The sequence below is a fragment of the Oratosquilla oratoria genome, chromosome 2 (assembly GCF_046742065.1).
Source record: "Oratosquilla oratoria isolate Oo_2021 chromosome 2, ASM4674206v1, whole genome shotgun sequence".
In the NCBI taxonomy this organism is placed as follows: domain Eukaryota; kingdom Metazoa; phylum Arthropoda; class Malacostraca; order Stomatopoda; family Squillidae; genus Oratosquilla; species Oratosquilla oratoria.
The window spans coordinates 38,629,778-38,653,664 of record NC_134778.1 but is presented as its reverse complement, the minus strand read 5'-3'; the positions used below and the strand labels follow the sequence as shown (position 1 = coordinate 38,653,664).

The 23,887-nt window shown below is 39.5% G+C and overlaps 1 protein-coding gene across 2 annotated transcripts in view; it reads right to left on the bottom strand.

Annotated features, from left to right (window-relative positions):
- The window catches only part of LOC143038507 (putative ATP-dependent DNA helicase HFM1), a 167,644-nt gene that overhangs the window by 98,525 nt on the left and 45,232 nt on the right, over window positions 1-23,887 (bottom strand). For both annotated transcript variants that reach the window (XM_076207772.1, XM_076207781.1), the window contains exons 3-4: window positions 16,292-16,508; window positions 20-103 (exon numbers count right to left, since the gene is read on the bottom strand). In XM_076207772.1, coding sequence (XP_076063887.1) covers window positions 20-103; window positions 16,292-16,508 — 301 coding nt within the window. The remainder of the gene's footprint in view (window positions 1-19; window positions 104-16,291; window positions 16,509-23,887) is intronic.

The following is a 23,887-nucleotide window of genomic DNA, read 5'->3' as shown; positions in this document are numbered from 1 at the left end:
AAGGTCTAATTTTACTTACCTGTTCCAAACACATCTTTGAATACTCTTGACTGGACAACGTTGAAATATGGAAATTGTGAAAAAACAGGCTGATATCTTGGAGCTATATGAAAATTAAGAAATCATAACTGAAATTTGAAAATAATACTACCACACTGTTTTCTTATATTCCACAATATCTAAGATAAAAACATGTATATACTAAAAAACCCTTTCCTTCTTTCAAGGAGAGTGGCCGAGTCGTATCATATACTAAACTTTCACCCAGTCCACACTCACCCAAAACCTAATTATCTAATCCATCTTAGCACCTTGTGTATAAAGGACCATTACTGTCTCCCACCCATTGCTTGGGTTAAAGGTAGTGCAGCTAGAAACAGCAAGGTCCAACAAATGAAACTGGTTTATTTTACTTTATTACATGGTGAGATCCCCTTATTCACTCAAGAATTTACAAAAAATAAAAAAATAAATAAATAAATCCCTTCAGACTGCATCAATTCAGTATCCATTCACAATCACTGTATTTACCTAGTTGTATTATACAAGAAGGGAAGCTATGCTCGTGGTGACCCATCTTTGTATCTTGCAGCATCTAGTTTGTTCTTAAATTCTTGTATGGTGTTGGCACACACTAATGTTTCATCCAATTTGTTCCAGACATCACAGTGTGTGGAAAACTTTTTTTTTTTTTTTCCAGATCTCTTCTATAATTGTCCTTTTTGAGTTTCTCGTAATGTCCCTTTCTTTTTCTTCTATCCCAATTTCATAAGTCTTCTCTGTCAAGGACTTCCATGCCTTTCACAATTCTGTAAATGGCCAATAGATCACCTCTTTCTCTTCTTTGTTCCAGGGTTGGTAGTTCCAGTTTAGATGAAGTTTGCTCATATGTCAGTTTTGAAAATGTTGGGGCCATCTTTGTCATTGCTCTTTGGATTCTTTCTATTTTCCTTATATTCTTTTTTGTACTGGGTGTTCATAGTGTTGCAGTGTACTCCAATCTTGGTCTTATCAGTGTGACTAGTATTTTCTTTACCATTACCTCATCCAAGTAATTAAACACCCCCTTTATTGATCTTAGTAAACTGTAGGTTTTTCTGACTATTTTGTTTATCTGCTTGTCTGGGGACATGTCTTTGGTGATGATTACTCCTAGGTCCTTTTCAGAACCAACTTCTTTACTTCCTTTGCACTGATTTTATATTGTCCTGATATTCTTTATTTCCTTTTTCCAAATTCCATTATACATTTCTTTGTGTTTAAGTTCACTTCCCACATCTGACTCATTTCCAGACCTTGTCCAGGTCTCTCTGTAGTGATTCACAATTTTTTCTGTACTTTCTTTCGTAGTTTTGCGCTGTCTGCAAAGAAGTTCATGTAACATTCTATACATTCATCCATGTCATTTACATATATAGCAAACATTATTAGAGCCAGTACTGAATCCTGTGGGACTCCACTTATCATTTCTTCCCACGTAAAAATTTTATCTCTGGGCACCACTATCATTTTTCTCCCATGCAAGAAATCTTCCATACATTTCAATAGTTTTCCGTGTATACCTCTGTTGTTTCGAGTTTTCTTAATAGTTTTTTGTGTGGTACTTAATCAAATGCCTTTTGTAAGTCCAGGAAAGCACAGTCAGTCCATCTGTCCCTTTCTTTCACTATATCTATTAACCTTGAATAGAAACATCAAATTTGTGGCACATGATCTCCCTGTCTAAAACCAAATTGTCTCAGATTTAGTATATTGTTCTCCAGATGTTTAGTCCATCTACTTTTGATGACTTTCTCACAAATTTTAGCTACTGTACTTGTAGGGGAGACCAGTCTAGTTTGTTGGGTCTTCTTTCCCCCTTTATATATTGGCACAATTTTGGCATTCATTCAGTCTTGCGGTACCTTTCCTCTTTGAGTGAGCAATCTATTATCTTATATATTTTATTTGTTAGTTCATCAATACATTATTTTAGTATCCAGTTTGCAATTCTGTCCAGGCCATGTGATTTTCTGACATTAATGTTACAATTATTTCTCTCATTGGGGGATCTTTCTCCCTTTTCTTCACCCCAATTGTATTTACCTATTTAAGAACATAAGAATGAGTGAAGAAAGACTAGTAAAAGAGGTATGGAAGGCAGATGTGGAGGGAGTGAACATGAGGGGACATCCTAGGATGAGGTGGATGGATGGGGTGAAGGGGGCTTTGGGGAAGAGGGGAATGTCTGTTGAGGAAGGACGGGAGAGGACAGAAGACAGGGGTGAATGGAGAATGGTTGTATATGGATGATGTTGTGATTGCATGAGGTGGAATGGGCGGGGGGATGGGGGGTGAGGTAGTATGTGTGAGCAAAATTTGACGCAGCCCGAAGGGATTTCTCTCCGTCTTCTCCTTTTATGCAATGGGGGGACGGAGAGGGGGGGTCGCCGATTTAATGAAGCGGCCTTGCTGTGGATGTGCCGTGTCTTGCAACACTGCTTCTGACCCAGGGCAGTGGACAAGGTGCAGGGATGACTCGTCATCCAGGAGGTGCTCAGATAAGAGGGAGGGTGGAGGGGTGTGGAGTGTATTCTGGGATGGAATGGGTGGAAATTATTTTATGCCTTTCCCTTTTTGGCTACCTCCCTTGTAAGGGGAAAAAAGCCTTGGTATATGTATGTAAGAATGAAGGAGACTGCAAGAGACCATAAGGCCTACACTAGGCAGCTCCATATCCATAACCACCTGTCATCCCCATCCATAGTTATCTAATCGTTTCTTAAAACAACTGATAGTTTCAGCGCTTACTACATGGTTACTAAATTTATTCCATTTGTCAACCACCCTATTAGTAAACCAATTCTTGCCTATTTCCTTTTTAAATCTAAATTTGCCCAGTTTATAACCATTACTGAGAGTCCTGCCCTGTTGTTTTAATATGATGACCTTGTTTGCATCACCCTTGTTAAAGACTTTGATCCACTTGAACACCTCTGTTAGATCTCCCCGCACTCTGCGTCTTTCCAAAGAGTGTAAGTTAAGGTGCCTAAGCCTCTCTTCGTAAGGCAAATTTCTGAGTCCATGTATCATTTTGGTCATTCTTCTCTGTACTGATTCTAGTGAATTGATGTCCATTCTGTAGGACGGAGACCAAAACTGTACTGCATAGTCAAAGATGGGTTTAACTATCGCTAGATAGAGTTTAATAATTACCTCTGCACTTCTATTCGTTACCGTCCTAGCAATGAAACCTAATGCTCTGTTAGCTTTATTTCTGGTGCTAATGCACTGTTTCCTGGTTTTAAGGTCCGGACACACTAGAACTACCAAGTCTCTCTCGCACTCAGTTCTCTCTAAAAGCGTGTTATCTAAGCTGTATCTATTTTCGGGGTTGTGTAGCCCTACGTTTAACACGCTACACTTAGAGATATTGAAGTTCATTTGCCATTTCACCAACCATGTGAACAATTTGTTTGTCAAGATCATCCTGCAGAATCTCTGCATCTACTGACCTAATTAGGTGTCCTATTTTAGTGTCGTCTGCAAACTTACTAACATCAGTTTTTATCCCATTGTCTAAGTCGTTTGTGTACATAATGAACAACAAGTGACCCAAAACCGAGCCCTGGGGGACCCCACTAGTAACATTGCCCCACCTAGATTTTACTCCATTTATGGTGACCCGCTGTTTTCTGTTACTAATCCATTCTAACACTTTTCCTCCTATGCCATGGGCTTTGATTTTATTTAGTAGTCTCTGGTGTGGCACCTTATCAAATGCTTTGCTAAAGTCAAGGTAAATAATATCGTAATTATCATTGTTATCTGACGCCTTATATACTTTAGTGTAAAAGGATAGAAGACTGGTCACACATGACTTACCCTTGGAGAAACCATGCTGTGAATCATGCATTAAATTATGTCTTTTGATGTGTTCTCCAAGTCTATTTACTATTATTGATTCAAGCATTTTTCCTATAACCGATGTCAAACTGATTGGCCTGTAGATGCATAGACGATCTATCTCCCTTCTTAAAAAGACGATCTATCTCCCTTCTTAAAAAGAGGATCTATCCTCATAGTGACCAGCTTTTGTATCTTTCAGCATCCAGTTTGATGTTAAATTCTTGTATTTGCACTCATTCTTTCCTCATTCAGTTTGTTCCAGATATCTATCAGTGTGGGAAGCTATTCTTTTTCAGATCTCTTCTGCAACTATCTTTCTTAAGTTTCAATTTATGTCCTCTTGTTTTTCTTCTATCCCGCTTTAGTAAGTCATCTCTATCAAGGACTTCCATCCCTTTCTTTCCATGTGTCCAAACCATCCCAATAATCTTTCATCAACCCTATCTCCCAGCTCCCTTTCCACCCCTGTTCTCCTCCTCACCTCCTCATTTCTCACTCTAGCCTAGTAACCTCTCTCATACTTCTCAGACTTTTCATCTCAAACACATTCAAACTCCTTCGCTCTTCCCCTCTGATGTTCCATGTTTCTGCCCCATGCAGTGCTGTTGGCACAATCACTCCTTCATATAACCTCCCCCTAGCATCCATTCCCAGATGTCTATTTCTCATTATACTTTTTAATCACCAAGGCATTTACTTACTTCTCTCAATCTACATTTTACCTCCACCCCCACTCCTCCCTTTCTTGCCACATTCGCACCCAAGTATCTGAAACTATCCACTTCCTCCAGTCTTTCACCCTTAATGCTCACTTCCAGCCTACTGTCACTCTTTCCCCTTGTACATCTCATCACCTTACTTTTGCCCACATTTATTTTCAGCTTCCTTCTTTCACACATCTTCTCAAACTCTGTCACTAACTTCCTCAATCCCTCCTCTGATCCTGCTACCAGTGCAGTATCGTCAGCAAACAACAACTGGTTCACCTCCCACTTTTCTCCATTTTCTTTAACCATCTCCAATCCCTGACCCACTACCCTTGCATTCACCTCTCGCACCACCCCATCCATGTAAAGATTGAACAGCCAGGGTGACATAACACATCCCTGACGAAGTCCCACCTTTACGTCAAATCATTCACTCTCTCCATTTCTAATCCCAACACAAGCTCTATTACTCTCGTAAAAACTCTTGACTGCTCTTAACAGCTTTCCTCCTATCCTATATACTGTATCTGCAGTACCTCCTACAGTGCCTTCCCGTCTACCCTGTCGTAAGCCTTTTCCAGATCCATAAAGGCCCAAAAAACATCCTTAACTTTTCCTATAGCTTTCTCACATATCTGTCTTACCACAAAAATCTGATCTACACAACCCCTACCTGTCCTAAACCCACACTGTTCCTCACCAATTACTCCCTCTGTTCCTCTCCTAATCCTCTCAATTAAGATCCTCCCATATTCCTTCCCAACTACATTCAACATGCTGATCCCTCTGAAACTACTACACTCACACTTGTCCCCCTTTCCTTTGTAAAGCAGAACTATACAGGCACTCCTCCAGTCCTCCAGCACTCTACCCTCTCTTAAACAAACATTAAATAACCTCACCAGCCAGTTCACCATAACTGTACCTCCTTTCTTCAGACATTCTGCATGGCATCCATCCAACCCAGGTGCCATACATGCTCTCATCATCTTAACAACTGCTTTCACTTCATCCTTCCCTATTTCTCCTTCATTTTCCACACTCATCACTCTCATTTTCTTAGCACTTCCCACTGCAACTACCTTTCCCTCCCTATCCTCCTTCACATTTAGCAACTCCCTAAAATACTCTGCCCACCTTCCTCTCACTGCCTTCTCTTCCATTATCATCTCTCCATCTGCACCTTTTACCTTTTCTTCTCTACTTGATTTGCCTCCTCTTCCTCTTTTAATTTCCTTCCAAAACATCTTTTTATTACTTTCAAAACTTTCTGTCATACTCTTACCCCATTTCACATCTGATCTCCTCTTTGCTTCCTTTATCTTATGCTTAACTTCTCTTCTCTTTACTTTGTACCTCTCATATGATTCCCTCGTCCTAATTTGTAGCCAATCTATGAATGCCTGGTTCTTCTATTCTACACCCTTCTTTGCTTCCTCATTCCATTACTCACTACCCTTCCTTCTATTTCCTCCCGCCCTCCTTGTTCCACACACCATCTTTGCACACCTTATGACTCCCTCCTTGAACCATCCCCATTCCTCCTCCACTCCTAGTTCTACTCTATCCTTTACTCCCTCCCACTCCTCTCTCGGCTTCTTCTTATACTTATTCTCCTTTTTTTCCTCATTTAAGCAGTTCACTCTAAGTACCTCCCTACTTTCTGCCCTTTTCCTCTTTCTCCACTCTAAATTTACCTTCCACCAGAAAATGATCTGATATTCCCCCACTCTCTCCCTTAGGACATGTACATCCTTAACTCTTCCTACCATATTCCTGGTCACCGCTATATAGTCCATTAACGCTCTATCTACCACCCTTCCATCCATCACCTTCTCCCATGCTTGACTTTCTTCCTAAACACTGTATTTGCTATCATCAACTCCATTTCAAGACACATCTCCACCATCCAAAACCAGAAAAAGTGTCTGTTATACAGTCAAAACATCCTAGGTGTTTCAAGGCCTCTGTTTACATTTATTTCGGCATAGTGCCTCCAAAGGGCTCTGCGTTTGAATCAATATTTGGCTCAAAATCACAGATTTTATTTTCTTGCATTTTCACTCATTAGTTCGATTTAATAATGCAGATATATCATTTTGACTAACCACAAGTGCTCCCCCTCCCATTCAATACAAACCAAGACTCTTGTTTTCTTTGCACTATTGAGAATTTTCATTTTATTCAGCAGCTTTCAGAGCTTAGTTTAGAGGTGTTGACAACTCGAAAGCTTGGAAGTGTATTTACCTAGTTACATTTTAGGGGAAGGGGAGCTATGCTTATGGTGTCCCATCTCCATATCTTGTTTTAAGAGACTGTTTTTAAATTCGTGTATCATTTTTCACACACCACATTTTCATCTAACTTGTTCCAAATGTCTATTACCCTGTGGGGAAGGCTGTTCTTTTTCAGGTCTCTTCTATAACTGTCTTTCTTGATTTTCTTTCCGTGTCCTCTTGTATCTCTATCCCATTTAATTAGTTTCTATGCCTTTCATGATTCTATAGTTATCAAGTCTCCTCTCTTCTTTGCTCTAATGTCTGTAGCTCAAGTTTTGCTAGTCTCTCTTCATATGATAGTTCTGAGAGTGTTGGTGCCAATTTTGTAATTGCTCTCTGTATTCTTTCAAGTTTTGTTATACATTTTTTGTACTTGGTGACTATGTCGTCGCTGCATATTCCAATCTTGGTCTTATCAAAGTGACTAGTATTTTCTTCACCATTTCTTCATCCAGGTATGTAAATGCCACTTTCATTTTTATTAAATTGTAAGTTTCTCCAAAAGTTTTGTTCATATGTTTCTTAGGGGACATATTATTCATAATAATGACTCCCAGGTCCTTCTCATTTTCTACTTTTTTAAATTTCTTCCTCTCCTAATTTATATGATCCCACTATTCTTTTTTTGCTTCTTCCAAATTCCATTATACTACACTTCTTAATATTGAATTCCACCTCGTACTTCCTACTCCATTCCCATACTTTATTGAGATCACTCTTCAGTGACTCACAATCTTCTACAGTGTTTACTTTTTTCAACAATTTTTTGCATCGTCCACAGAGAAGCTCATGTAACTTTCAATTTCTTTATCCATATCATTAATAGATATAGCAAACATTATTGGGGCCAGAACTGTTCCTTGTGGAACTCCACTAATCACTTCATCCCAATTAGAGTTTCTCTCTTATCACCACTCTCATTTTTCTTTCATACAGGAAGTCTTCCATCCACTTCAGCAGTTTGCCCAATATTCCTCTTGCAGTTTCTAATTTCTTTAGCAAATTTCTTATGTGGCACCTTATCAAAAGTTTTTTTTCAGGTCTAGAAATGCACAATCAGCCCATCCATCTCTTGTATTACATCTATTAACCTTGAATAGAAACACATTAAGTTTATGACACATGATCGTCCTTGTCTAAATCTAAACTGCCTTGGGTTTAGTACATTATTTTTTTCCAAATGCTTTACCCATCTAATTTTGATCATTCTTTCACAAATTTTAGCTATTGTACTTGTATGAGAGACCGGTCTATAATCAGTAGGGTCTTCCTTGTTTCCCCCTCTATATATTGGTACTATATTTGCTCTTTTCCAATCTTCTGGAACTTTTCCTTCTTTCAATGAACTGTTAAATAGACCATGTATTTTGTTAGTTCATTCCTGCATTCTTTCAAAATCCAGTTTGCCATTTCATTTGGTCCTGCGATTTTCTGACATCAAGATTACTCAAGTGATCCATTATTTCTTTCCTTGTTCTATCTCTTTCATAGGGGGGATTTTCTTCTCCCACTCTACATCTCTAAGTTGTACGTTCTCTCTTGTAAACACCGATTTAAAATGCTTGTTCATAATTTTTGCCATTTCTATTTCCTCTGTGTATTCAACTCCTTGTCGTAGTTTCACTAATTCTTGTTTGTTTTTAATTTTGTTGTTTACAAATCTATAAAATAAGTTTTGGTTGATCTTTACATTTTTCTATGACATCTTTTTCATAATTTCTCTTTCCTTCTCTGCACACTTGTACATATTGATTTCTATAACTATATATTTTCCATTTTTTAGGTCTTTTATTTTTCTTCAATTTTATCCAAGCTTTATCCCTTTTGTCTTTGAACTCCCTACATCTTTTGTTGTACCAACACTTTACATATCCTTTTTTTTGTTTTTGTCTTGGAACATTTTTTTGCACTCCTTTATCAATTTTTGTCAAAATATTCCATGTCTCTTCTACTGTTGTTTCCTCCAGTCCACTTTTTAAAAGAACTCTTTATTTTATTTAAAAAAAAAAAAAAAAAAAAAAAAAAAAAAAAAAAAAAAAAAAAATCCATACACCAACCTTCCCTTTCTTTATTGTTCGTTTAATTCCATGTATTTTTCCTCATTTCGTTCCAGTTCAACCAATGTGGTCTATTCTACTTATTGGTGTCTTATATTCAATCTTGTCCACTATTTCAGGTTCTGATGTGATTATTAGGTCCAGTCTCGATGGTTCTTCCTCATTTCTATACCTAGTATTCTCTTGTATCCATTGCATCATTGTATATTCTATAATCATATCAAGTAGTACATTTCCCCATAGGTCATCTCCACCCTTCACTGTCATCTCTTCCCAGCAGATTTCTTCACAATTAAAGTCACCCTTATAACTATTCTTCCTCCATCTTCCATTATCTTAGTGTTCTCCTTGTGTATTCTAACATATTTTTGTGTTCTCTCTCTTCCCACGAAGCCATTTTAGGAGGCACATAATTTACCACAAACTTTCTCCTCTTCCCATCCCTGTCCTCCACTTCCATCATAATCATCTCTATTCTTTCCATATGTGACATTCCTCACATTTATATCCTTCTTAGTCAGGAACATAACTCTACCTCCTTGTTTTACCTCTCCGTTTTTAATCCAATAATTATAGGCACCATGTCCTACACTGCTGGGTGGTGCTAGACCTTTCAATGTTGTATCTACAATTCCCATTATGTCTGGTTCTTTTTCCTTCTGGTAATCATTCAGTTCATTCAAGATTAAGCCATCTATATTTGTGTAAGACATTTTTAATTTTCTGCTACCTCCATCCTGTTTTCTGTTTCCCTTCTGTTTTTCTCTCCTATGAACCATTTCCTCACTTTCATATCCACTACTCACCAATAGAATTTCTCTTTGACTCTGTTCTGTTCTCGTTTTTTTTTTCTTAGCTTCTATTCTTCTTGTTTTCTCTTCCTCTCTTTCCTCTTTATCTCTCTGTTTATCCATACCTGTTAATATAGATCACTTTTTGCTAGTTTCCCTGTTTTTGATAAGATATTTTCTGCTGTCGTTTGTGACCTGAATTTAACCTTAATTGGTCTGATCTTATCTGTATTGTATTTCCCTAGTCTATATATTTCTTCAATTTCTTTCCCTGTTTCTTGTTCATCTTCTTGAACTACTTCTATTATGTTTACTTTTTCCTTCTCCTTTACTCTTGTAGTCCTATTTGGATTATGCTTCTCTTCCATCCCTTATATAATTATACATTTCTTTTTATCTGATAAGTCTCTTACTATATTCTCCTTCTCTCTCATCACTTTAATAACTGTGTCTTTAGTTTGTTCTTTCATCTGTTGTTTTACTATATCTCTAAATTCAATTTTGTTGTTCTCTTGGACTTTTCTCCAACCCTGTATTTATTTTGCTATGGGCTCTTTATTCTCTTTATTATTCTTTAATTCCACATTCTCTTCCTTTACTTCTTTTAACTGTCTTTTTTAATTCTTCTATTTCTTTATTTAGGTTTTGGTTCTTCTTTAGCTCTTCCCATTTATCAACTCTTTGTGTAATTTGTGTAAGTTGACTGAACCTAACCTCCCACTGTTCCTTCATTTTTGCTAATTGGGGGAGGTTGTCATCTCCTCCCTCATTAAATCCATGGAAATAGTTATCTTCACCTTCCACTGCACTGCTCTTATCTATATTTCTAATTTTTACATTTTTACTAATCTCTTCGACTTCATCTCTATCATCTGTACATCTCTTGTTGACATTCCTTCTGACTTCCAGGGCCCATTCGTCCCCTTCCTCATTTCTTTCCATTTTCCTCAGTAATCCCTCCCCTTCTCCTTTTTCTTCACCTTCTCACTACACCATGAGCTTTCCCCTTCCCTACTAATACAACTCAGGTACTCCCTCATCATTGAGATCCACGAATATTGTAGTTTTTTCTGGAATCCAATCTTCGCTGTCCCTTCGACTGTCGTGTGTGTGCACATGTTAGACATCAAAGGTATGACAGACACTGAATATTGCAGAAGATATCACAAAATAGAGTCATCTCTTTTGTTATCTGTATTTCTTCTTGTGTTAGATGGCTAGAGATTAGTAAATTGTGAGCCTTCTTCACACAAAAATAAAGGAACTGATTGTGTGGAGGTGGGCAAATAGTGATACAATGGGCTATAGTGGAGCATAGACACCTGTGCCTGGCACTGGTGTCATGTGGTTGTGGTATAATTTAAGATGCATGGGCATTGGCCCCTCTTAGACTCCCATGCTTGCACTCTGTTCACACCCAATTTCATTGTAAGTTATATAAATTAAATTAGTTGCACTACCTCTATTCTTACCCCATACTCGTTAGTTTACATACAGTGTCTCATTCAAATGTTTCAAGCAGCTCTGAGCTTAGTCTTGACTTCGAGGGATTCTCACAAGTAGGTGGGAGATATTGTGATATAAGAGATGGTAGAAGAGAGGAATATTATGATGATAGAAGAGAGATATTATGATGATATATACTGTAATGTAAAAGACAACAGAAATGAGATATTATGATGCAAGAGATGACAGGAGTAACAGGTGTTAAGATGTGAGAAGCAGTATCGGTGAGGACAGAAAGATTAAATCAACTGAAGACAGAGAGCAGAATTTCGTGACCTTGAGGAATTCCCACACGTAAGGAACAGGTATTTTGACACGGATGATAACAGCTGTGAAGTTAGGATAGGTGAGAGATATTACATGGAGGAAATTAGATTTGAACAAGGAATGAGACACAATAAAATCAACCAAATACCGGGAGCAGAACTGCATGACTTTGTGGAATTCCCACAGATAAGGTGCAGATATTATAGTAGGGAGGATGACAGGAGAGAAAATAAAATAGATGAAGGATTGCCGAGGATAAGAGAGATATTAAATGGAAGAAGTTAGAGTTGAAGATGAAAGACTTCCATGGGAAAGACGTAGATATTATGACTTAGATGATACGAGTGGAATTAGAATAAGTAGGGAACCAAGAGCTAAATCACACAGTGAGGTTTATCCAAGATGAGGAACAGAGACTCAAAAGAAAAAAAATAGGGTTGGAGCAGGACAGTCTGTGCAATGGTCAATGGAAGTGAGTAGTGAAGGAAGTGTAGTGGACAGTATCATAAAAGCAAGTCATCTTATCCCCAAATTTACCATAAGGGATCCAGAATTATTCTTTTCTACATTTGAAGACATAGCAAAACAGGTAGGATGGAAAAAGGACCTCTGGTCAGCAATGATAAGATCTAGCCTAACCCCAAAAGCCTTAAGTGTGTACACAGTGTTTGATAGAGATGGCATATATGATTATGATCAGATTAAGAATGAAATACTAAATGTATATGAGATTTCCCCAAAGTATTTCAGAAAGAAATTCAGGGGAAGTTAGGAAAGATATTGGTCATGGATATATGGATCTAGCCACGAATGTGAGGAGTGACCCAGAAATATAGATGCATGCAGAAAATGCAGTAACTACCAAGAAGGTCCTGGAGGTGATAGCAATTGAACAATTTCCTAACTTACTAAACAATGAAGCTAGGCTATATGTGACCACGCAGAAATGTGAAATGTTATTAACCCATTCAACTCCGATGACAAGATGTCTTGTCATCGGAGTTGAATGGGTTAAAGTGGCGAGTTTTGCAGAAAACTTTGCACTAAAAACTTGCAAAAGTAGGAAGAAATGCATAACACAAATTCAGAAGGATGAGAACAGAGGTGCATTTACAATTCCGAGTCAGATGTAAGACTACAAATAGGGGATAGTTGTAGAAAACCAATCAAGTTTCAGATGTGAGAGATTTGGTCACAGAACTCAGAACTGCTATACTAGGCTTGGTGAAAAAGGTATAGGCAGGTCATAGGAGGTAAGCAAACTAGGCAGATGTGTGTAGAAGGAAAAAGGAAGGATGTGGATCAAAATAGATGTTACACTTGCAGCGCCTACGGTCATGGGATGGAAACTTGCCCCAAGGGCAATGGTAACTGGGAACACACAAGACTGGAGACAAGAAAAGGACAACAACAAGACAAAATAGAGGGTAGTAGCAGGCAAGAATGAAGAGAGCAATTGTTGTGTAGATGGAGTTAGGATAGGCAAGGCCAAATATTATTCAAGAATTTAAGAACAAACTTGATGCTGAAAGATACAAAGACAGGTTACTACGAGCATAGTTCCCTTCCCGTATAATACAACTAGGTACAACTAGGTCAATTCACTTAGGAATTTGAGAAGGATTGGGATGAAGGCATAGTCTTGCTGCTATATGCTACTGAAACAGCTGTACATCAAGGCCTAAGATTTTCTCCTTTTTATTTAATGTTCGGTAGAACCCCATGAGAACCCCTTGCATCATTGTATGAAGTAATATTATCAAAAAACCCTTACACAAAGCTATTTGGTATCAAATTCGAGAAATTGAGGAAGATTAGGCAAATAGCAAAGAGAAACCTTGAAAGGGTGCAAGGTACCTACAATGGTTATTATGATAGGAATTCAGTTTGGAGGGAAGTAAAAGTTGAAGAGTATGTGCTTGTGTTATCTCCTCAGAGGACCTCATTTCATCCAAAATATGAGGGACCAATCAAGGTATTTGAGAGAAAGGGGGTTCATAACTATGTTCTAAGAAACCCAATGAGGAGGCCAGGTGTGCAACAAGCACATATCAACCTCTTGAAAGAGTTTAAGGGGATGGTAGAGGAGGAAGCAGTTGGTATGATCGAGACAGGACAAGTTGACAGAAACCTCGATTCAGATATTAGTGATCTTAATTTCTTTTATGATTTGAACAGCTCAGACATGAGTGAGGCATTAGAGGGATCTCTGTCATCACTGGAGGGAGAGATGCATGAAGAAGTCTGAGCGTTCTCTGTAAGAATGCTCAGATATTTTCCTCATGCTCCACTGTTACTCAAGCAATATCACACGATATTGTCCTAAAAGGTGGAGCCAAACCGGTGAGGCAGAAACCCTACAGATTGTTGCCCCAGAAGAAGAGGATCATGGAAGAGGAAGTAAGGCAGCTCACGGATCAAGGATTAGTGGAACCTAGTACTAGCTCTTGGGCTTTGCCAGCTGTGCTGGTTCCTAAGCCCAGAGGTGAGTGGAGACTATGTGTTGATTATAGAAAGGTGAACACAGTCACAAAAGTAGACCCTTACCCTCTCCCTAGAAAAGATGATTTCATTGAATAGGTCACTGATGCAAAATTCTTGTTGAAACTCAACTTAATGAAGGGATAGCATCAGATCCCCCTTACAAGCAGGGCTACTTAGACATCTGCTTTTGTTACCCCACATGGGCACTTTCAATATAAAAGGACCCCATATAGGATGAAAAATAGTGGAGCATCCTTTCAGCACCTTGTAAATTGGCTAGTTGAGGGATTGCCAGGTGTTATGAGCATATTCAGATGACATAGTAGTGTACTCTGACACATGGAGTGATCACATGCACAGGTTGAGGGGTTTATTTGACAGAATAGAACATGCCCATCTTACTGTGAATCTGAAGAAGAGTGCCTTTGGGAGGAGCAATATCGACTATCTGGTCAGCCAGAATTGCATCATGCCATCAGAGGCCAGAGTGAAGGACATCATGGGCTTCCAGGTCCCAAAGACAAAGCGAGGTATCAGAAGATTCATGGGCATGCTTGGATTCTATCGGAGGTACTGTCCAAACCTTGCAGAGGTAGCTGCTCCTTTAACCCGCATGCTCTCTTATAATCATTTCAGGTGGGATAAGGGCACTGATGCAGCCATTGAGGAGTTTAAGAAACTTCTCTCAGGTCGTTCTGCCTTGATAGCTCTGGATTACAGTAAGGCCCTTTACCTTTTTTGTGATGTCAATCATGAAGCAGTAGGTGCTATGCTTGCTAAGGAAAAAGATGGTGTCATGAGGCCCATCTCATTTGTCTCAGATCCTCAAGGATTACCAAAGGCAATATTTTACCATTGAAAAGGAGGCTCTCTGCCTCATGTTAGCTTTGAAAAAATTCCAGATACTCCTGGACATCCTGAGTGATCATAACCCTTTTAACCTCTTCCATACGGTGCCGCTTACGTAGGCAGCATGAGGAGCAAGGCTGCCATATCGGCGTCTTGGTTATATTTATTGTAGTTGTCCCTGCGTTACTGACATACTCTTTTAACTGGCTTCATCACATTTTCTATGGTTATCAAAATTCACGGGTGAAAAAGAGAACGATCTATATAAGCGGTGACTATTTTTTATGGTGCGAGTATTATGACGCAACATCGTACGTCTGGCAGCTAATGCTGCCCGCGAGATTTTGGCCCGGAGTGAAGTGGTTAAGTTTATTATAGGTGGGAAAACTAAGAATGACAGGTTAGCCAGATGGGCATTAGCACTCCAGGGATATGATCTAAGTATTCAAAATATCCTGGGAAAATCAAATGTGGTGGCCGACACTTTGCCATGTCTTGATACAAAATTTTGAAGCTTTGTTTCTCAGGCTTAAACATTTTTATCCAGTGAAGGAAGATATATCATGTTCCATGATGCATCACTGACACAAAGGACATGGGTATGGCACCAAGCCACATCATAGCTAGGGCCACAGCGCATGCCTTCTAAGTAAATTGATACTGATATTAGGTTACCTAAATTTAGATAATAAGATAGGTAATTGTAACATAAGTAAGTTATACAGGTTGTTCAGTTGCAGGAGATTTGCAAGCCAACGGCATAGGACTACAAAACTGAGGCCTCCTGCCCTCAGAGGTCAAAGGGCATGTAAAGAAGATGACGATACAAAATAGAGTTATCTCTTTTGTTATCTGTATTCCTTCTTGTGTTAGATAGCTAGAGATTGGTAAATTGTGAGCCTTCTTCACACAAAAATAAAGAAATGGGTAGATTGTATGTAGGTGGGCAAATAGTGATAGAATAGGCTATATTGACTAATAGGCACCTGTACCTGGCACTGATGTTGTGTGGGCACATTGCAAGTTAAAAATCAAATTGTAAGTTATGTAAATTAAATTAGTTAGTTGCACTCCACCTTTTCTTACCCTGGTGAGACTAAATTGATCCTATAAAAAGGCAAAGAGATGTTCTAGAATCTGGATTGTAGGACCTGTACTGATCACGGCCAAGATTTGATACATCACCTCAAATACAGAGTCTAATTCATGACATGTCTAAAGGATGTGATGAATACAGTTTTCCATACAGATGTATCAATTCTTGTATTCACTTACAAGGTGATATAGCACAAGCTGGAACAATACATCAATTCAATGATAAACTGGAGTAGGAGATACTAACCAAGTGTTGCTCCTTTCCTGTATACTACAGATAGGTAAATACATATAAAACCATTCCTTCTATTACCCTTATATAATAAAATACTACAAAAGCGAGTTAAATATATCAATGAAAAGGATACGAAGTTTAGATACAGGCACAAGGTTTAGATTGACAGCAACATTGTTAATTTCTTGCGAGTTGCTGGGAGGATGAGTAACGAGTCCACCTTCACTACAAGATGGAGCAGATGGCCAAAATGCAGCATCAGGTTGAATCCATCCTGCCATTGGTTTGCCACTGGATTCATATCTTTCTTCACCATCAACTATACTTGGGGGCTCACGTATGTTCAAAACCTTTAAAGAAACCATTAAATTTGAAGAGTTGTTTATAATCATAGCTAAGTATTCTTAATATCAATTCAGGTTACTGATATAAATTTTTTGTTTCATATCACAAACTTGCATTCTCTGAGAGGGCTAGGATGGTGCTTCCTTACCAAGGACTTTTTTTAATGTTAATAAAATGATAATGTAAATATCTCTCTCTCTCTCTCTCTCTCTCTAAAAAAAAAAAAAAAAAAAAAAAAAAAAAAAAAAAAAAAAAAAAAAAAAAAAAAAAAAAAAAAAAAAATCCTGAAAAGTAGTGTCAACCATGTCAAGCAGTTTTAACTTAGAAAAATTCTAAAGAATCTGATGTGAATTACAAATAACAGATATACCCTCAATCATATAAATAACAATGACACTAAGATTATATCATGAAGCTAAGTCCATTCTCCTATTCTATGAACTGTGACCATTAATGTCAGTATTCAGAAAATTACGTTGGTAGTGTGAGTTCATGAGAGGATGAGAGTATACAGATAAAATTTCATCATTTACTTAATTGTAATAAACCCATCCCTCAATTTAATGAGCAGAAGGGGGATACCAGTCCAATAACTATAAAATTCAACACATTTACTGCAATTCAATATCAGACTTACAAAGGATTGTGACAATAGGTTCTTATACCATGACTATACAATGGAGAGCCTCGGAAATATAATCTGAAACTGGGAGTTTTAAATCATGGGCTGAGTGTATACAGAAAAGAACCTACACTTACAGTCCTCTTTTTTTTTTTTAACCAACCGAACTTGGCTCTAAATTCATTTATAATTATAGATTACACTCCATCTTCTCTAAGCCATAAATCACTCAGTAAAGATATATTGTGTTGTTGTCTGGGGATTGTTAGTGTGGGTCATGGTAGTATGAGGTGTTCTGTGTCCCCTGTGTTGTGGTTGCATTTGGGCTAGTTTGAATTTGTGGCAAGGCCTATTCTGTTGCTGTTATTACATTGGAGCACTGGTGTACCAGCATGATTCTTGTCTGACATGGGGGATATATATATATATATATATATATATATATATATATATTATATATATACACACACACATATATAAATATATACATGTAAATATATGTATACATATATATATTCATATATATACATACATATACCAAAGGTTTCTCCCCCTTACACAGGGGGTAGCCAAAAAGAAAAAGGCATAGAAAATACTCCCACCCATTTCATTTCCCATATATTCCACTCCCCTCCACCCTCCTTCCTCCCTCCCATCTCGGCACCTCCTGGATGATGGGTCATCCCTGCATCCTGTCCACTGCCCTGGGTCAGAAGCAGTGTTGCAAGACACAGCACATCCACAGCAAGAAAGCTTCATAAATTCGGCAACCACCCCTCTCCGTTCCCTCATGCAGGAAAGGAGAAGACGGGGAGAAATCCCTTCGGGCTGCGTCAAATTTTTCTCATACATACTTCCTCACCCCCCATCCCCCACCCACTCCCCCTCATACATCACAGCCTCATCTATACACAACCCTTCTCCACTCACCCCTATCTTCTGTCCTCTCCCATCCTTCCTCTACAGACATTCCTCTCTTTTGTAAAGCCCCTTTCACCCCATCCATCTCATCCTAGGACGCCCCCTCACATTCACTCCTTCCACCTCTGCCTTCCACACTTCTTATACCTTTCTTCACTCATTCTTTCCATGTGTCCAAACCATCCTAATACTCTTTCATCAACCCTATATCCCAGCTCCCTTTCCACCCCTGTTCTCCTCCTCACCTCCTCATTTCTCACTTTATCTAGCCTAGTAACCCCTATCATACTTCTCAGACATTTCATCTCAAACACATTCAAACTTCTTCTCTCTTCCTCTCTCATGTTCCATGTTTCTGCCCCGTACATTGCTGATGGCACAATCACTCCTTCATATAACCTCCTCTTAGCATCCATTCCCAGATGTCTATTTCTCATTACACTTTTTAATCCACCAAGGTATTTACTCGCTTCTCTCAATCTACATTCTACCTCCACCCCCACTCCTCCCTTTCCTGTCACATTCGCACCCAAGTATCTGAAACTATCCACTTTCTCCAGTTTCTCACCCTCAATGCTCACTTCCAGCCTACTGACACTCTCTCCCCTTGTTGTTGTTGTTGTTGTCGTTCCCTAGACTGTCTGTCCGAGCAGTCCCGTCTCCCCAAGGAAGGCCACAGCCGAGACTGGGTTTTCCCACAAATCCTTTATAGAGTGTATGTTGTGTTGTTTGCGTGCATGATTGTGTATAATGCAGTCTTCCATTATGTGTTGTATGGTATGGGGTGAAGTGTTACATCCTGGGCAGCTGTTCACAACACGGTCGTCCAGCCTCCTCTGGTAGCTTAGAAGTGCTGGGTGGTGACCGCATCGCAGTCTGGCCAAGTGGACTCTGTCCTTACGTGGGAGAGAGGATTCAGAAGGGTGGATATCAGGGGGTCTGGCATGCAGCAGTGTGTTGTCTTTCAGTGTGTTAATGGAGCGGTGAGTGATATGATTATGAATATGTTTCCGGAGGCTGGTATTTGGTGGTTGTGGAGGAAGAGAAGAGAGTATCTTTGTGTAATAAAGGTCTTTGGGTGTAGTTTTAATGTTTCTTGGTGTGTGTGGGTGTTCTGCTATGTAGTGTAACGGGTGTGATGTGTTTGTGGTGGCTGCAGCAAGTGTTTGTGTGCCTCTCATGTCGAGGTGTTCCTTGACTTTGAGGACTTTTGTTTCATGGTGTAAATGGTCTGTAGGTGATGTATTTGTGCAGCCTGTAATTGTTTTTAGGGCTTTGTTTTGTATGATTTGAAGGGTGTTGTGGTGTGTCTCACTGAGATTAGGAGCCCATGCAGGACTCGCATAATTCATCACTGAGCGTATACATTGTTTGTATATTGTTATATTAGTTTCTTTGTTTTGTCCAAATGTTGTTCCAGTGATTGACTTAAGTGCGTTAAGTCTAGGTGTGCATTTGTTTTTTATGTTTGTGAGGTGTTGTTTGAAAGACATGGATGTATCGTATGTTACACCAAGAATTTTCGGTGTGTTTGTGTGTGGTATTAGAGTGTTGTTGATGTAGAGATGAGGTATGTATTTGTGTTCTTTTGTCCAGTTGGTGAGAAGTGTTGCTGTAGATTTGGTTGGAGCTATTTTGAGTCTGTTTGTGATGAACCATGTGTTGAGTGTGTCAAGGTAAGGCTGGATTATTTCTGCAGCTTTGTCTGTGTTACGATGTGTGCATGTGATTGTTATGTCGTCTGCGTAAGAAGAGATTTGTATTTCTGAGGTGTCTGGCGTGGGTAAGTCATGCATGTATAGATTAAATAATGTGGGGGATAGAACTGAGCCCTGCGGTACTCCGTTCTTAATGTTTCTGATGTGCGATGATTGGCCATTATATGACACATGAGCATTCCTGCCTGCCAGATAATTGGCCAGCCATCTTTTGGTGTTATTGTGCATGTCTGTGTTATATATTTTATTTGTTAGGTTGTGGCGGGGGATAGCATCAAAAGCTTTACTAATGTCCAATGTTATAAGAAGTGTTCTGTGGTGGGGCCTATCTGAATTGATGCCATCTAGAATTCTTTGTGTGAGGTTTGTCAGAAGAGTGTTTGTGGAGTGTAGTGGCCTAAAACCGTGTTGTGAGTCAGCAAGGGGAATATATGGTGTGACAAGTTTAAGTATTAGGCGTTCAATGACTTTAGAGGGGGTGCAGAGAAGTGTGATTGGGTGGTGCGATGATGGGATTGTTGGGTCTTTGTTCGGTTTTGGGATGGTGATTATTTTACCATGCTTCCAGATGTCGGGTATAGTGTTGTGTGAATAGCTGTAGTTTGCAATGTTTGTGAGTGCGTGTATACCTTGTGGTCCAATGTGTTTTAGGTGGATGTTGCTTATGTTATCAGGGCCACAGGCAGATGAGTGCTTGAGACTATGCATTATGAGTTTTGTCTGACTGTCTATGAAGGGTGTATAGTCTGAGTCTGTGGGAAAGTCTTTCTTACGTCGAATGGTGCGTCGGTCGTCAGGGTGAGATGTAAGATGGCTCGTCTGTGCAAAATGACGTATGAGTGCGTTTGCTTGTTGTCTGTTTGAGGGTAGATTATCTGTTGTTGTGATTATTGCTGCGTGAGAGCGTGTAGTGTTAGTGTTGGATAGTGTGATGCTGTTGAGTGTTTTGTACAATTTGCTGGTGTTTGTTTTGTGATCAAGTGTATTGATAAAGTTTTGCCAATTTTGTGTTTTTTGTTCATGTATTTTATTGGCAATCACAGTGTTTAGTGTTTGTATTTGGTCTGCTATGTTTTGAGGGATAGGTGTGGGGGTATCGTGTTTAAGTGTGTCACGTTGTCTGATGAGGCCTTGGATTTCTGGTGTGAAGTTGGGGTTGTGTGATTTTCTGTTGCCTCTAGGGATGTATCTCTTGTCTGCGTTTTGTATGATTGTATTAAAAGCGTGCACAGCATTGTTTATGTTTGTGATTGGTGTACTGTTAAGTGTTTCAAAATGTTGTTCTGTCTCTTCATTAAAGGCTTCCCAGTTAGCTCTCTTGTAATTGGTGTAAGTGTGTCTGTGGCCAGCTGGGGTGCATCTTGTTTTGGTGGTGATGATGATTGGAAGGTGGTCAGAACCAAGGGCTCCGACCACTCTCCATGATGTTGTTGGGGTTAGGCAGGGGGAGCAAAAGGTGATATCAGGAGAGGAGGGAGTGTAGAGGGCTTGGTATGGGATATGTGTATGATTATGCGTGTTGTTCATGATAGTCAATGAGTCGAATTGAGTCTGTATATCAAGCCCTCTCTCTGTGTCGGGGTTGTCGACAAACCAGGCAGACGACTTGGCGTTGAAGTCACCACCCATGATCAGGTTGGGGATTGAGGTTAGTTGGCTGAGCTGAGGTCTGAAGGTGTTTGGAACTGTGGGGGATGATTGGGGGGGAATGTACATGTTAACTATTGTTAGTGTTGAATTGTTGCCTGTGCGGATACGAATGGATTGGGTTTCTGTTGTGTTATCTGTGGTAGGGAGGAGAATTTTGGTTGTGGCACTTGTGTCCACAAAACAGATGGAATGGTGGATCAGGGTGACGAGTCCACCGCCATTGCCGTCAGTCCGGTCTTGTCTGATGGTGGTGTAATTATGAAATGATGGTGTTTTGTGTGAGTGTCTTTATTTTGTTTCTTGTAGAATTGCAATGTGTATGTTGTGTTGTTTAAGAAAGTGTTCAAGTTCATGTTTTTTAGTGTTAATACCGTCAATGTTGTGTTGTAATATGTTGATGTTGTGTGTTTTGTATGTGTTGTATGTTGCCGTTTGGGGTTGAGGTTGGGGTGGTAGTGGGGAAGGTGTAGGATCTGGGTCAGAGGGGGGGAAAGGAGAGATCGGGGACAAAGGAAGGGGAGTACTAATCGGGGGTAAGGGCAAGGGGAAATTGGGAGTGGGTAAGGGTGTTGGCTGTGGTTGGGGAGGTGGGATTGGGGTTACTGGAGGGCAGGTAGAACATGTCCAAGTGTTTGTGTATTGGTTTGTGTCAGCAAGTGTTGTACAAGTGAGGTGGGCCCAGTTTTTGCACATATTGCACTGAACTGAGCCCTTTGTCTGTTTGCTCGAAGTAATGGGTTTAGAGCATGTTGGGCATGTGTATTTTGTGGTGGGCCCAGGATTGCTCTCTACATCTCCGGCTAAAAGTAGAAGAAGAGGGGTGATCGCCGGAAAATGACCCCTCAGTGCAGAAAAAACGTAACATTGTGTGTTGGAAAAAAAGGATTGTGGTACTCCCCCAGGTAGGCGTAGCTCCTCCTTGGGGATCGGTGCCATCTGCGTAGAGCTGATGGCCAGGGGTAAATGCTGCTGTTTGGCCCCCAACTCTTGGGGTTGGGGGGTGGTCCCACGACGTAGACGTTGCAGCTCCAGGACCACTCTCCCCTTGTACAAAAGTAAGGTGATGAGATCTCTCCCCTTGTACATCTCATCACCTTACTTTTGCCCACATTTATCTTCAGCTTCCTTCTTTCATACACCTTCTCAAACTCTGTCACTAACTTCCTCAATCCCTCCTCTGATCCTGCTACAAGCACAGTGTCGTCAGCAAACAACTGGCTCACCTCCCACTTTTCTCCATTTTCTTTAATCATCTCCAACCCCTGATTGAACAGCCAGGGCGACATAACACACCCCTGACGAAGTCCCACATTTACCTCAAACCATTCACTCTCTCCATTTCTAATCCTAAAGATAAAACTAAGACCACAAATGGTTGTAGAAGGCATATTTGAAAAAGTAGGTAAGTTGGCAGGGAGTGAACATTACAATAAGATATGGATAAAAAGAGAAATGAGTATTGAGGAATTAGAAAAAAAGATACTAAGAGATGAAGCTGAGGAAAAAAACGCAAAGAGAATGGAGACCGAAAGCAAGGAATTCTATTGGAGAGTAATCAATATGAGACTGAGAAAATGGTACATCAGAATGGGCAAACCAAAGACAGAAAAAAAGATGGAGAAAGGAAAAAATTAAAAGTGGCCTATACTAACATTGACGGATTAATTTCAGGACTGAATGAACTCAATGATTACCTGTTAGAAGAAAATCCATACATAATGGGAATTGTGGAGGCTAAACTAAGGGGTGCAATACCACCCATCAATGTTGGACATGAACTATACAATTACTGAATTAAAAACAGAGACAAGAAACAGGGAGGAGGAATAATGTTCTTAGCCAAGAAAAACTTGAATGTGACAAAAATTGTGGAGGGCAAAGGTAATGTAGAACTGATCATGATAAAGTCAAAGACAAGGACATGAAAAATAGAAAGTTTGTGGTGACTTATATGTCTCCAAAAATGAATGCTTGGAAAGAGAATGATCACATGAAAATGCTAGAAGATACAAGGCATTCATTAAATGAGATACTAATGGGCGGAGGTAACCTGGTAATTATGGGGGACATTAACTGCAGAGAAATTTGTTGGGAGTACATGACAGTGAAAGGCAGAGAAGATGTGTGGGGTAATGTATTACTGGACATGACCATGGAACATACAGAAATAACGAAGTGCTGTTGAGACTAGATTTAATATTTACAGCAGAACCTGAAATTGTGGACAAAATCCAATATAAGACACCAATTGGAAAGAGTGACCATATACTTACTGAGACTGAACTAAAGGAAGAAATATACATGGAGAGAAATGAAAAGCATACGAAAGGAAGATTGATGTACAGCAAAATGGACTTTGCAAAACTAAAGAAATTCCTTCAGAATACAAACTGGGAAAAATTTTACATGGAAGAGACATAAGTGGAAGAGAAATAGACAATCGTGATGGAAAATTACAATAATGGGGTGAATA